Raw genomic sequence first — 16,469 nt, forward strand, 5'->3', positions numbered from 1 at the left:
CTTCATAATATTCAATACAGATATTTTGAGTTTTTATGTATTTTTGCCTATGTCGCGAAGTGAGAACTGAATCAGTTGATTGAGAATTGCTGAATCGTTTGTGAAAAACTGTTTCCTTGTTGTTGTTGTTGTTGTTATTGTTCTTTGCTTAATTTCTTTTATACATCGTTTTAGATTTATTATAGTATTTGAATAGAACATGTGACAACGATTAGATTATTCTTAAGATGATATAAATTTTATACATTCTGAGTTAAAAAATGAATGAGTAAGGCTGTTAAATGAACCTAGGACCAGAGTGTCGCTATAGTAAACAAATATAGTGAATTTTAAAGGGTGCATTTATTCTATTGTGGTTTATACAATAAGTTTAAACGAAATGCAAGAAAAAATGCGTATAATTTAGTACTCGTATTTCGTACAAGGAAGTCATGTGGTGTACGCATCAGATTTCTTTTTCAGGAAAGAACAGAGTCGAAAAATTCTGATATTAAGAAGTAGCAGCTTTAATGCGATGTAAACTATGTGTTAAAAGAAGATGTCTGCTTCTTTAATTTAAGGTGTGTGAACTAATTTCTGTCAGAAATATGAAAAAATTGTCTTGTTTAATGTAGTGCTTTACGGTATGATTTTGATACAATTTTGATTTACGTAGTTCTGCTAAATATGGAAATGTTATCTTTGATTATAAGTTCCTCAAACTCAAAGGCGATGACTAGGTTAGATTATTTGAAAGCAGCTAAACAAGCGATGACCATCTAACTGAGAACATGGATGCCGTCGTGGAGAATTTTCTTAGAGAAATTGACTTATATTTACGTTGCACATGGAGAAAATTATGAATAGCAGCTATACAGACAGCTTTTTCGTCTTTGATTGACACCGGGACAAACTCCTAGCAGTCAGTGGCCTTAACCACTTGGCCACTGGTGAGAAGCAAAGCAGTAACTAAAAACCCTTTGAAAGAGGGCTGTTTAAACAGCTTCATAATTGTTTGTTTAATATTTTTGTATTTGTTAATACTAAAATCACATATTCATGGTTATTTTCTAGCCACATAAGTCTGTTAAGCTAAATCATTGGAATTATTACCGAAATTGGGATTCGCGAATATTGGAAGGTAAGTATGTTTTATGTTTTATTGTGTTTTTTGTTCTTACTTTAAAATAAATTTAAAGGTACTATGTAAGGTTTATTTTAATAAGTACGTTATTCCTATACTAAATCCTTATTACATATCTACTTTTTCTATCAACTACAGCCGAAATACAAATTACATGAGTTTTTATAGCTACAAAGAACATGTATTTAGTGGGAAAGAGGCTATACATAAATGCTAGCTGAATATTTCAGTTCTTAATGTCCAGCTCTGTATTCTGTTCCTTAAAACATAATTCTACTCCAGAAGAGCATACGATGTATCACGTAGTAGCGTACCTAAGCAAAAAAATTCAAACTTGGTTAAAAAAGATTGTACTTAAGATGTTGCTTAGCAATACATTTTTAATTAATGTTATTATATCAAAGCAAGAGAAAATTGCAACTTAAAGTTTACAGTAAGCATACACGTAAGACAAAAATTAATGTAAATAAAATTTCTAACTTTCATCTGCAATAGTCCCTTAACTCTCCATCATTTTAATTATTCTGGCTATTTCCATTTTCAGACCTAAAAGTAATGAATGCTTTAATTAAATCTCTGTAAACTAATACCTCGTCATTTGATTCTTACACAAAGCTAATGATGCAAGTGCTTATATAACGTCTCAGCCAGCTGCTTATATAAGGCTTATATATATAGATACATATATATGCTTAGATAAGCCCATGTTGCTTATATAACTCCTCAGTTGCTTATATAACGTCTCCGAATTTTAAAATTCGGGAATCGAAAATTTTAACAACTAGTAATCATTAAGCTAAATAAAACTTTCAATCATTCTGAACCGAGTTTTCTTCTTAGGTATGTCGCATTTGCTCTCAGCTACTCTGCCTTACCACTTTGCTTTCCCGCTCTCTTTACTTGCTTCAAAAATGCATATAGGAAATGATTTGGAATTTTGAGGTTATATGTTGATGCCAAATGGATACTTAAAGAAGAAGTTCACAATCATCTTCGTTTTAATTTTCCATTTTTTTTCTTGTTGGCAACCATTTTCAACCTAACACTGATAAAATGGGGCAGTACGCGCGCCTGATGTTTGAAGACAGATGGAACAACAGACTATTTGCCATGTACAAGTTAAGTTACTTCCTGTCTGAGCAATTTGCATTTCACAGGACTTTACTTTTACTTCCTTTAATTTCTGAAGGACCTCCTTAGTATTTTGAAAAAAATTCTTTAAAATGCTTCTCTACGATGATGATGCCATCCAGATATATCAGATAGGCTTCGCAGGAAAGACCTCTCAGCTTGGTCTCCATAAGGCGTTCGAATGTTGCCGGCGCATTACGTAGTCCAAACGGGGCTAATGAAAGAAATAAGGACTTTCTGAAGGCTCTATAATGCCGTTTCCTTGCATGTGCTTTAGACGTTTCCGTACTTTCTGCTTAGCGGTCAGTAGACGTCTTGGATCAAGGTTCTTTGGATCAAGGTTTGATTGATGGATGATCCCCTATATCCAGTCACTGGTTCGACCTGCGTTAGAAGATTGTAATGTTCTAGCTGAAATAAAATCCCTCAACTCTTTCATGTCAAAGTCGCCTCAAACGCCCGAGCATTCAAACATCGGCAGATCGCCCCGCACGCCTGAATAATTTCCTACCTAGTACTTTCCTCCATCACATTACTGCATTGTTCATTACTTTCAGAAGTTGTTAAATGACGTATCAATCATTCTTTTCAAGAGACTAAAAGTAGTTCTGTTATTTTAATGCACCTTCTTTTTCCTTTGTTTACTGTCAATGTTAAGCTATTGATGACAGAAGTTGCAATCCCGTCCCAAGCGGGAACTTCACACGGGATGAAAGCGTCCAAGAAAGAAGTTATCGCTTTACTTAAGTAGGTTTTTGTTAGCGCTGTAGAATTCAATTTGTCGTGGGGGAAGGAAAAGCATTTCAACAGAAATTCGTATACACGGCATTTTCGATGATTGAGGAAAAGCGATTTGGGCATCTCTCGATGCGAAAGAGTTAACTGCTAGAACTTGGTAGAGCTATGTAGCAAGTATTCACTAAGTTTTTCTGCGTAAATAACAAGTCCTAAGAAGGGGTAAAATGACCTTTTATTTGAACTCAAGATAGTCAGAGAAAGCCAACACTTTAGCTTAAAATAGAAAATATTAAATTAAACCAAAGCTAAGTAGATTAAACAGGATAGGAAACCACGAAATAAGCAGCTGTATCATCATCACGACTTAATAGCTTAATTGCTTATTACCAGTACGTGGGGCCATTCACTATCTGCTGTTTACTATAATTTTTTTATTTTTTACATAATAAGGAAAATATTACATAATTTGGTTATATAATAGTATCAATAACATAACAATAATATCAGTAATGTATTAAACAGCTTAAGCTGCACACAGTTCTTACCGCGTCATTGTCTCTTATTTAAAAATCACCAGCGTAGCCTAACAGGAACGTAATAAGCACGACCATAAACCAGCAAGCTTGACCTTGTACAACAACGTGACAGAAAAGCAGAATACGCTTTCTAGCTCACCAGCTCTCTAACTAAAGTACCTCAGACCTCAATTGAAATAGTAGTTTCTGCTCTATTTTTCATAAAGCATGGGACTTAAAACTTATTCTGGCAAGAAATCATAGGGAGGAAAATGAGGAAGTAAGGAAAAGCTATCTTAAATTAAAAATAACTATTAATAAATTAAAGTAAAACCCTACAGTTTTGCCCACCAGAATGTAAGTACTCGAAAACTAAGATCTTTAAATGACCTTGTTGAGATTTTAAATTTTAATTTGAAATTCTAAATTTAAAATTCTGCGTTTAAGATTCTCAGCTTACGATTCGAAATTTCAGATTAAAAGTTCAATATTTTAAGAGCCAACTTTTACAACAGCAAGGTAAATCTAAATTATCTAAATTATCCTTGAACTTGCATTTGAACTTAGTAGTAACTTGATTGTGCTCTTGCACCTTGTACCAACTTAACGTTAGGCCCTTTAAATTTGCCTTGGCAATACTTACTTTTTGTAACCTGGAACAGGATGTAGGGTAAATTTCGACTACTTCAGGAAGGACAACTGAACCTTTTTCGTCTAAATTCGAAGTCGGTTAAAAAATAACAATTATCAAAATAAAGCAAAACCATACAAAACGGTTGGGAGAAAACAAAACAACTTGAAATTCTTGAATGATACATTCAGCAGCATTCCTCTCATCCTCACTTAGTTGTGCCTTCTGCAATAACTTCGATGTTAGGCTCTGGGAAGATGCAAACTTTGGAAGACTACTAGTTCGTTCGTCCGATGCAACCACTTCGCCTTCCTAATCAGTTTCGCCTTATCACTAACGTTGGCAGATCTCACCGGAATGACGTCTTCGATAAGCCGACGAGTGCCGAGGCTATTAGTACTCCTTTCGGGATGTTAAGAGTTCTTAGGATATTTCATTATGCAGCATTTAATATTTCTATTTTTAGCTGTAGATCCAGCTAAGTAAAAATGCCATTCTTTCTGGTATTGTGATATGGTTTTGAGCTATGATTTGGTGATATGATTATGAGCTATGATTTTAATCTTTCCTTTAAATACGCTTGTGTCCTCTGAGATAGAATGAAGTTCCTTATTCTTTAAGTCCAAGAAGAAAGTATATTTCCTTAGAAAGGCTAATAGATGACAGCTTTGATAAAAAAATTTTCCCAAAAGAAACACTTAGTTTTGAAACTTTCCACTGAAGCACTTGCATAGTTCTTCTCAGTATAACGGAGCACTATCGATAGTTACCCTTCAAACTGCTAAGAACGTTAAACACAACGCAACGCAAAGTAAATCTGAAAGAAGGAGCTCGTAAGGAGATCTCAATACTCTGAACTCAATAACTGCTCTCTGCGGGCTTATATAGTTTTCGCCTGGCCGCTGAGAAATCTCTAGTATCTTCTGTTCCTTGAAATCACTGGAAGCCATATACGCTTAAAGTTGCATGTCAGGTTTGCGGTTACAATTACATATAGGGATCAATTACAGTTATACAGGGATCGGAATGAAAGTAGCAGAGCTTGACGTCTTTTGGCGATTTGTTGTAAAACTGCGTGAGAAAACTGAGTGGCGAATACCATCACCAACTTGGCGATATCTCGCCAGTTAAACGCGATAGCCATTTACCTCAATATTAACTAGACTTGCTCCTATAATCTTATTTTTTTGGCATAGCTTCATACTTTACATATTAAAATATACAAAAGTATTACAATTTCACGAATAATTTCACTAGAATTATTTACATATACAATGCGTTTCATAGATCATGGGACAAACTTGGGCGGGGGGGTGGAGTGTACTAAAACATGCATTTTTTTATAGGAATGTAGGGTCTAAAGTGACAGGTTAAGGCAGGAACGCAAAAAAAAAAAAAAAAAAAAAAAAAAAAAAACGACACGAGAGAAAAATGTGTTTATGTACAAAATCAACGCAAAGTGCTTCTTTGTAGCAATACAGTATTTACAATAAATGTTGAAAATTGCGACCACCAGCAGTAATGCATGCTTGGTAACGACGCAGAAGGGATTGACGAACATTTTGAAAAACGACAGGCATTTCGCGCACGCTTGCAGATGCAACGGATAGTCGTGCAACGAGGTCCTCCAGTGAGTCTCGTAAATGATGCTCTTCAGGTGGCCCCCCATAAAAAAATTCCAAGCTGGACAAATCTGACAAACGGGGTGGCCATCGAAAGGGTCCACCACGGCCAATCCATCGGCCCGTAAATGTGCCATCCAAGTACTTGCGGACTCGCACGTGTTTATGGGCTGGTGTACCATCATGCTGGAACCACATGCGATCACAAACGACAGCCGGAACATCCTGCAACAATTCCGGTATCACCTTTTGCAGAAAAATATGATGAAATAAGCCATTTGTACGTGCAGGTAAGAAGTATGGACCTATGATATACCCGCTCACACATTCACGGAGAAGAGGGTTTGGAATGCATGCAGACGTGTGCCGTGTGGATTATGAGTTGCCCACATGTGCATGTTGTGGCTATTGAAGATGCCTCGTCCGTGAATAGCCCATCCGATGTGAAATCCGCCTGCGCCGCACACTGCTGCAAGAACCAATGACAGAAGTGAACTTGAAGAGGGTAATCTATCTCTACATTGTGTGCTTCGGCATACGCCTGTTCGGAAACCGTTCCTGGTACAATCGTAGTGCTGCTCTGCCGTTCCCATTAGCAGCACCATACATGATATGCATGTCAGCTTTTTTCCCGTGCGTAAACTCACCCATCACGCTCGACATCAGAGTTGCGAAGGATTCTCTGATGCATCGGATCGTAGTTTGTCCGGCTCACTACCGTCCTCTACCGCTGCACTGTCAGCCAATCACAGCTGTAGTTTCTATTACTGTTAGTGTTCCCTTTTTTGACATTTATTGTGAATACTGTATTGCTTCAAAGAAGCAGTTTGCGTTGATTTTGTACATAAACACATTTTCCTCTCGTGTCGTTTTTTCGCGTTCCTGCCTTAACCGGTCACTTTAGACCCTACATTCCTATACAAAAAATGCATGTTTTAGTACGTTCTACCACCCCTCTAAGTTTGTCTCATGATCTATGAAACACCCTGTATAGCAGATTCGTAACACTATTAAAAATCATTGAAACTATATCAAATAAAAACATACTAGCAATGTTTGGTGCTTTTCTAACATCTATCAGATTGTAGAATAAAAGACATGAGGAATGAATTACCTTACTTAAGCTATCGACTGAAGAAAGTATTTCAGCAATGCACTCACAATTCTGTGAAAGATTCCAAACAGCTTAAGCTTCCATTTTCTCTGCTGTGACAGCAGTTTTTTGCATAAGACGGAAATGCATTTTGAATTCATTTGTTAGAGTCTTCTACTAGTCAACCGTGTGGAACATTTGGCGCTAAAAGAGTCGAGCGAAAAATGATGTCAATCAGTTTAATGATTCTTCTTTGACATCCCTTCAGTTGTTTTATTCACGTCAGAATTTGTTCGTGCACACAATAAAGAAAAATAAAAAAATGTGTTCCTAAGATAAACTTTAATTATAAATTGGAAAAAATAATTAATGAATTAAAAATACAAAATAATTTATCATACAATATAATGCAAGCAAGAGATTAAATAATTCTCTTTACAAATGCGTACGCTTAATAATGTATACTTTTGAAAATGCAATTACATTGATAGATTCTGTTATTTAGGTACCCATGCTATTATTTTTCCATAAAACTAGGGATGAATTTTGTACAGAGACTACTTAGCAACTTGCTTCTGTTAAACTGTATGATAAATTATTTTGCTAGATTTAGTTCATTAATAATTTTGTGGGTTTAAAATAAAACTTTATTAGTTAGAAACTTTTCTTTTCATTGCATTACATTTTTATCATTTTAGTCGCAATGACACATTACCAGTCAAATTATTCAGTTAACAATTCAATTCATTTTTAACAATGACTAATCATTCTTTTACTTCCAGCAATTCTGTTATATCAGAAGATTCAACAAATTCCAGGAATTCTGGCAACAATTCAGAAATTATGTAAAACTTTCAAGCAAATTTCATTAAATGATTCTTCGCATTCTATCTGATGGTACAAACAGTAAAATTTTGGAAGTTTCAGTTTACTCATCAAACTAAGATATGTGCGGAAAACCATTTATATTTAAATTGCAAAAAAAGTCTAAACCGAATTTAAAAAAAAACCAACTATGTTTCGTCATGTATTGTCATCCGCCAACAATGTCTGAACAAAATTTGAACTGGATAGCTTTTCGAGAAGAAGGTAAACTCTTGACAGTGGCGACAAACTTCATTAATGAAGTGAATAAAACTTTCAAAAATAAATATGGTCGATGTTATGATTGAAGTATTCAATTTAGTGAATTTCAGTTGTTTAGCTTTGATATCTGCATTCTATATAAATTTTCTAATTCGTGTGAATGTTTCTTTTGATATGCGTCTGCGAATGAAGGAAAATATGAGTCTGAGGAATTTTTTAAAAGTATCGAAATAATGACTCATCAAATAACAATTCTTCTAAAATAAATCTACAAGTTTCTGAATATTTGGCTTTTATTAATGCATTGCTTAAAATGTATTGTCAAAGCTGAAGTCAGTCGTAGACACTTTGCTTTCGCTTAAAATATTGATAGGATTTTGTTTTATAGCATTCATGGAGTCTTAAAAACAAACTAAGCAAAAACAAAGTTGAGTTTTACTTTATAAACAAAATGGGTGATTCTGAAAGCTGCATTCTTAAAGAGCAGTTAAAATTGTTTCTTTTTACTTTCAGATAAGGAAAATAAAACGAAGAAAAAGAAAGATGTGAATAAAAAGACAGTAGAAGAGAAGAACAATGAGAAAAGAATTAAGAATTCTTCTCCGGTTAAAGGAATGGTATTATTTCTATTTTTGCCTCTCTTTAATTTGGTACATATGAGTACTGTGTGTGTATGTTTATGTATTTTTATAAACTGAAACCGATGTGAAGAGATGATGCTATCAACATGTCAATTTCAAAGCTTAATTAAAAGATGTTTATGCTATTCTCTGCTATTTCCATACCTTTATAATCAGCAATATTATTAGAAAGTAAAACGGTAACTCTTCTTTTGTTGACAAACAATTAGATTTACAGATGATGTATTTAAGAGGAAAATTTGCTTCTAGATTTCCTTACTGTTAGCTGGTTAAAGTTAAACGAAAGAAATATCGGCTTCCATGTGTATTGAATTCTTGATGGTTTATCCCATTTCCCATTTTTAAAATAGTCTCATCTGGAAAGCTGAAAAAGGTAAGGTAGGATTGGAAATAGAAAAATAATAGTAATGAAAATGAAGCTCACTGCATGCAGTGATGACACTTAATCCGCAAGCAATTAATATTATATTTCTGTGAAAGATTAACTTGCACCTGCATTTTCAATAGCAGTACGATAATTATCATTAATTCATCGTCGATAGTTACTTTAATCACAAACAATCAGACCACCTTTTAAAATCCTTAACATAAAATATCTATTTTTGAAAATTGCTTAGAAAAGAATAAGCGCAAGCAAGCAATATCCTCATTGCAAACAATGAAAATGTAAAGTGAAGGCATATAAATCTTAGGTAATCTTAGGTAGTATGCGTCTGCCGCTTATAGTTACTTGCTTCCATATTATCTCGCCGAAGAATTATAGGGATCTATTAATAATAGAGATGACTATTATTTTTTCGTCATGCTGTGTAGCATTCCTAATGAGTAATCATGTAGTATACTATCTACCTCTGTAAGTTATTTCTTTCTTTCTTAGATTATGCCACTAAAGCAGTATTTTAAAGATGAACACAAATGCAAATAAATAAGTCTACGTAAATGAAAATGGTTTCCATTGATTAATTTTATAACTTACTACATTTTTAATTCGACCAAATTTTAATTCTTTCCAATTTTACAAAATAAAAGCAGAAAGGGCCCTCAAAAGGGCGTTTACATGAGTCCTTCAGCCATTTGCACACGCAGCATGGCCGAGAACAAGTCATGATTGTTATTAACAGTTAGTCATAATTCTTCGGCGAGATAGTATGGCAGTAACAAATTAAAACGGTAAATCGCATACTACATGATTAGCTAAGGTTTATGTGCCCTCATTTCATATTTACATAGCTTGCAATAATGGTTTTACAACCAGTTCCCAAAGTGAGTATTTTAAGCCAAATAATTTGAAAGAATTTAAATTTGATGGAATTTAAAATTTAGTGGGCTATTAAATTAATTAATGGAACTATTTTCATCTATGTATTCTTATTTATTTTCATATTTAAAAATTGCGCGTTAATTGCGCCATCTAATAAATAAATAAATAACTAAAAGCGATAGATTACATAGTACATGACTCCCCGTTACGAATATGACACAGTATGCCAAACATCACTATTATTTATAGACCTCTATAAGTCTTCTGCCATATAGTATGGAAGCAACTAACTAAAAGTGGTATATCGCATGTTATATGAATATATCTAAACTTATTTAATGAGCCAAAATATTTAAGCATAAGCAAAATTCTCAGATAATTCTCATTCAGAACATCACAAAAAACGCATTTGAAAAAAATGAAGAGATTTAGTCAATTAGAAATACCATCAGATTCTCATCTGAGATTTTACATTTATACAAGGCAATATACGCCGTCTATAAGATAGTCATTTCACTTGCATAGCTCAAAAAACAAAGTAACTGTAATTAAAAATTATCATTTTCTATAATATTGGATAAATCTAATGATGTTTCAATCAGTAAGCATGTATGCTAAAGTACACGTTATTCTAATGAAGAAGAAAAATAAATATCAAAACAGTTTTTAAGTTAGGCTGAAGTTGACTTAAAATGACATCAGATTTCTAATTAATAACATATTTCAATAGTGAAAGAACGTAGCTTTTATTTGTAATCAGAATCTGATTGAGTTCAACAATCAGAACGGAAAATTAACTGAAAAGTATTAACAATTAAAGTAATGCAAGAAACAATGGATTAAAAAGAAACCCGTCAAATCCAAAATAATTAGAAAACAACGTTATCAATCCAAATTTCCCGAAGCCCTTAGCAGTGGGTATGATAAATTAACTGAAAAACTGGAGACTAAAATTGATGAGGAGAATTAATTAAAAGAAGAAATGGTTTGGTTAAACAATGGAAAATTAACAATATGGTTTTAATATTTTCGTCAAAACTAATTCGTATAATAAAAAGATCTAGAATCGTATCATCTGTAACTTTATGAACCAATGGAGACTGAATTTGTCATGATGTCACAGGTCATGACACTTTCGTGCATAAGCCGTCACAAATCATTATGTGATCTATGACACAACATGCTACTTTTGAATTCTTTTCTGCTTCTTTAGCTCAACCATTTGCACCAACAGCATTGTGTAGTACCTCCACGAACATTTACGCCCATCTGCTCATTATCCAAAGAAAGAGTTCCATCCACTGAATCAGTTCTTGGAAGTGAGGTTTTAACCACCGTTTCCCTTCCTGAAGAAACTTCTATTGTGTCCACTGTCCCGTCTACTAATGATGAAAAAGCATGTCTGGTTTTATTAAGTACCGGAAATGAAGGTAAAGAAAGTATATTTAAAAAATGTAACCAAATAAATTCTGTAATGCACCAATCGCAAAAATGTCAATTATTATATTAGTTTGATTATAATTAATTCATTACTTAAGACTTTCTGTACATCCTATCTGATGAAAACGTAATAGGCTTAAAATCAACAGATAGTCCATCAATTCTGGTTGTTAATAACGACAAACAGCAATGGTAAAAACATTAATCTGTTGTTGGTTTCTCTTAGAGGAATTTGCACCGCACGAAAAGAAACTGCTGTTGCTTTCTTTCAGTAATTTCAAAAGGAACTGATCTTCAAAATTTGTCTATTGAAGTTTTATTAATATTCTGTCTCATATGTAAAGAAAAATGTTATGTGCTAGATGGGCTCTATACGGCCAGTAAGACAAAATTTAAGTGTCACTTTATATTGAATTTCTTTTGTGCGTGCGCAGCATGAGGGTTTTAAGGAAGGGGATAGACAGGAGCCAAAGAGAGAATTAGAATGCTTCAGAGGCAAAACTTTGTGTAGGTCCCGGCTGTAACGTGCTGACTGTTGCCATTTAATGTGCTATCTTTTGTTCAGGTTGGTATTAGAGTCTATGTTGTCTCGGGGTCGTTGACACGGTTACAGCCGAAAACGTCGTAGGAGGAAACATCGCAATTCCAAAATATCGTGATCGAAAATAAAGCAGTTAAAAAAACTTGGCAGTTTAAAAACATCGTCGTCGAAAATATCGTGGTAAAAAATAAGGTACCTACAAATCATCACATGGCGATAACATCGCATACATGCGTTCTTCAAATCGCAGGACGATAACATCGCATACATGCGTTCTTCAAATCGCAGGACGATAACATCGCATACGCGCGTTCTTCAAATCGCATAGTGACATATTACGTAACTGACTTTCGTCATAACTAACAAAGCGAACTCCACGTACTCTCGAGACTCTCCACGCTACAACTCGCGATGCACTCGACGACACACAGAGTACAGCTCTCGACTCTTCGGTTCAGTCGTTCCCGGAGCTTAACACACTCTTTTCGACGATGCACTAACCGCGATACAGAAAGAGACTCTTCGATGCACTCGACGACCAACTCGGCGAAAGACTTCGAGACACTCGCTCAATGACGCGTTCGGTGACTTTAGTCCTTTCTAGTGTGTTCCCAACTGACACATATATGCTCTATCATCTTCAGAGGGTTAAATATAATTACCTAAACTTTAAACGCAAAACTAAATGCATTAGTGTTATAATCAATAATACATTATTAATTACAGTATCAATGCATTATAGAAGTTTTAGATTTGTTTTTTAAAGCTCTTTGTTTTAATTTAATTTACTTTATAGATTATTTTTATATTGTGCTTAGATCAGTGGAGCCCCCAAAGTTTGGATATAAAGAATCAGTATGATAGAGGATTTTTGCTACAGCATGAATTGGACTATATGTCCTCAAGTAAACCTGAAGAGGTACTAGATGCGGATATAATTAAACACAAGGCAGAATTTGGGATGTCACCAACTCAAGCTCGTATGACCACCTCAAATATAGCAAGTATTTTCTTTATCAGATGTGTTCTTTCAAACATTATTTAGATGTTCGAAAGCTGTCTATAATGCATTGATAGAAAATAGCTATAATCTCAGGTGGAATTTTTCTTTGGATACAAAACAAGTTCTAAGCAAAAAAAAAAAAAAAAAAAAAAAGGAAAATTATTTATTAAAGATAACCTTTTTTTTAATCAATTAAGTATGTTCGTTCAAAAGTTGAATAAATCTGGTAACATGTAAACAGTTACATTATGTAACCATTGAACCAAAATCATGAGATCTTAAAGAGTAAGAAATAATATTACATATAATGTTTTCGAAAGCAGAATATTCTGCAGAGTCATAATGGCACATATTATTGCACATATTATTTGTGAAAAAATATATAATTCTTGAATTTGTTGATATTAATTATTTAAAAATTACGTTTGGAATATCAAGAATTTGTTATTAGAGAGAGGAAAGGATTCAATGAAATTTTCATATAATGCTTTTATTTCTCTTCATGCATAATATGAATTAATAAGCAAATAATATCTCTATGTGTATAGCATCTAATGTCATATCCGAATATTTTAAAGAAAGGAAAATGATTGTTATGACAGCGATTATTGTTGTGATTGCCTCTAGTCCCTGTTTTATCAGCGCTGAACTTTTTAATTAATATGCGATATTTCATATTATTTAACTGATTGTCATGATTTAAGCCTTTACTATAACTTTTTCTTTCCGTATTCCTCATCAGAATGCAAATTAGGATTTTGTGTATTTCAGTTTTTCAGATTTTGTGTATTTCAGTTTTTCAGATTTTGTGTATTCAGAGTTTTGAATGTTAATTTAAAATGAAAAGGTTATTTTAGCCTTCTTTATTGTTTTCGAGTTATTTAAGATGTATCAATAACTCGCTATCACTCTAATAGTGTCTATAGAACTTTAGCTTCCAGTTACAACAACTATAGCTCCTGTTACAATACCAATGTACACATTACCAGTTACCCTACACAATTAAATAAATAAACAATACATTTCAATAAAACGAATAAATATAAAACAATAAGAAATTCCTGCACTTGAGCTGCAAAGTACTGAATTTGAGACATTATTAATATTTATCAAAAACTTTTTAAAAAAAGTATTATCCTATTCTAAGAAAAATTGCATAGGGAATTAAAAGTACTACTTGGAAATTGGAAGTGAGCTTGCGTAAACGTTTGATATTATTTTAATGTTATTAATTAAAGTTGAAAAATATTCGCTAAATTTCACTCCTAAAAGGGGAATGTTAAAAATAATTAAAATGCCATAAATATAGAGGTGACAGGTGGCGGAGGACGGGAAGCCTGATGTTTAACAGAGGTAAAGTGGCATGTGTACCACGCCCTTCCCTACCTAGAGGCAACAACTCCCTTGAGCCCCAAGATGCCCGCACCGGGAGTTTATTGAGATATCAAAAAAAGTTTGTTCACTTGGCTAAACAGGGTGTCTTAAGTGTAAAATGGATACTGTACACGCAGCTTAAGCATACACATTTGAAATGTATGACAAATGAATACACATGGAATAAACACAATTCAACACACAACGTACAAAACATAACAATACACGATACAAAGTACACACACTACGACATTAAACAGCATAAAACATATATAAACATTACGCTAAACGCACGCATTACATTAAACACATAAACCTTACATCAGAAAACGAAAAACACATGAGAGCACGTGAGAATAAAAACGCACTATGTTTAACATGAACACACCTAGCCACATTACGTTTAACATGCGGAACAAAACGCAGTGCGTCAGTCATACATGAGCAGTAGATATTTACATTGATAATGATGCTTATTCGTACAGGAAATGAAACTGTGCATTACAGTATTCATACATTGTGTGCACAGTTAAAAATGCGCAGGGTATAATACAGTTATACATGTACCGTTATGCATGCGCAGTTATACAGTTATATAATATTGAAACGTACAGTCGTACGTGCGGAGTAACATTACATGGCACTTATAGTGTTCTTAATTATGCAGTAATTCATAAAGTATGCTGAATAGTTACATTATTTAATACTTACTGAATGCTAAATAATACATTGCGCTATTCATGCGGAATGCTAATACATGCACAGTTACACGGTTATATTAAATTCAGGGGTGCATAGGTGTGCATGCAGAGTTACATTATTTGATATTTGCAGAGTGCAAAAATATATATTACATTATAATATTATATTACATTATTATACATTGCCTTATTTATACAGGATGCTAAATACACTACAATATTTATACACAATATTCATACAATATGCTTATTAGTACAGAATACTAAATTGCGCAATGCACTAATCATACTTTATACAAAGGTTCACAGTACGCATGCACAGTCAGTAAATACAGTTATACATGCGCTGTTATACAGTTATACAATATTCGAAGGTACAGTTAACGTGCGGAGTAACATTATAATAATGTACTGTAGAATAATATATTGTATAATTACTAATAATATTTAATAATACATTATTCATAAAGTATGCTGAGCACATTACATTATTCATACAGAATACTTATCCATATAGAGTGCTATTTATGCAATATATTATTCATACATTATGCAAAGCTATGCAGTTATATATGCACGGTTGTTCGAGACAGTTATGCGCATATATACAAAGTTCAAGGGTGCACAGTTATGCGTGCGAAGTTGCATTAATAATACTTACTGAATGCTAATATATTGCGTCATTCGTATACAGTATGCTAAATACTTGCACATTTGCACGGTTATATAAAATTCAGGGGTGCATAGTGGTGCATGCGGAGTTTCATTATATTGTACTTACAGAATGCTAAACTTTATATTACATTATTCATTACATTGTACATTACCTTATTCATATAGGATGCTAGTACACTACATTATTCATACGGTTATACATGTACTACACGACTGCTAGTTACACTACACACATTACGCGCTACACTACTGCTAGTTACACTACATTATTCATACAGTTAGAAAATACGGTAATACATGCGCAGTTATGCAGTTGTAAGGATTATGTTAATTTTATTAAAAGTTAAATTTTAAGTTCCTTTCTTGTCCAATTCTTAACTTCAACTTACTACTTCCGGCCAGAACGTAGTTTTGGAATCATTCTGAATACTTAATGAGGAGGAGCGGTATTTAAACCGCGAAGTCTACTTGCAGAGTTAGAGAGAATCAGAGTTTCTGATTTACGCGCGTCTGCCTTTTGGCTACTCTCTCTCTCAAAACTGTGATTACGCTCGGCCGCACTCAGGCCCTTGATAAGCTTCGTAGTCAAATAGAGTTAAGGGGCCAACTCTATTATAATCTTAATAGCTTCGGCTATATCTCTTTAGTTAATCTTAGTTTTAGTTTATTTTTTAGTCTCTTCAGTTCAAGCCCAAGTGTCGGCTTTTATTGTACACTCCAAGACGGAGTGCCCACCAGCGGCCGAGCGGTAAAGTTGCTGAACACTGGTAGTTCGGTCCGAGGCTCAACCCCCTCGAACGAGCTGGCTGCATGGGCGCTTTCGTGGTTTTCCCCATGTGTAACGTGTATACGAGTCAGTTTCCCTTAGAAAGTCCTCCACGAAGGCATCCCTCC

The 16,469-nt window shown here is 33.9% G+C and overlaps 1 protein-coding gene across 1 annotated transcript in view; it reads left to right on the plus strand.

Moving 5' to 3' along the window:
- LOC118205319 (uncharacterized) overlaps window positions 1–16,469 on the plus strand; it is a 60,687-nt gene that overhangs the window by 16,405 nt on the left and 27,813 nt on the right. The window contains exons 5-8 of the mRNA XM_035377607.2: window positions 1,054–1,120; window positions 8,453–8,556; window positions 11,055–11,271; window positions 12,641–12,822. Of these exons, the coding sequence (XP_035233498.1) occupies window positions 1,054–1,120; window positions 8,453–8,556; window positions 11,055–11,271; window positions 12,641–12,822 (570 nt within the window). The remainder of the gene's footprint in view (window positions 1–1,053; window positions 1,121–8,452; window positions 8,557–11,054; window positions 11,272–12,640; window positions 12,823–16,469) is intronic.

The sequence above is a fragment of the Stegodyphus dumicola genome, chromosome 4 (genome assembly GCF_044657685.1).
Source record: "Stegodyphus dumicola isolate Sdum_Otavi_A_Nest chromosome 4, ASM4465768v1".
NCBI classification, from domain to species: Eukaryota; Metazoa; Arthropoda; class Arachnida; order Araneae; family Eresidae; genus Stegodyphus; species Stegodyphus dumicola.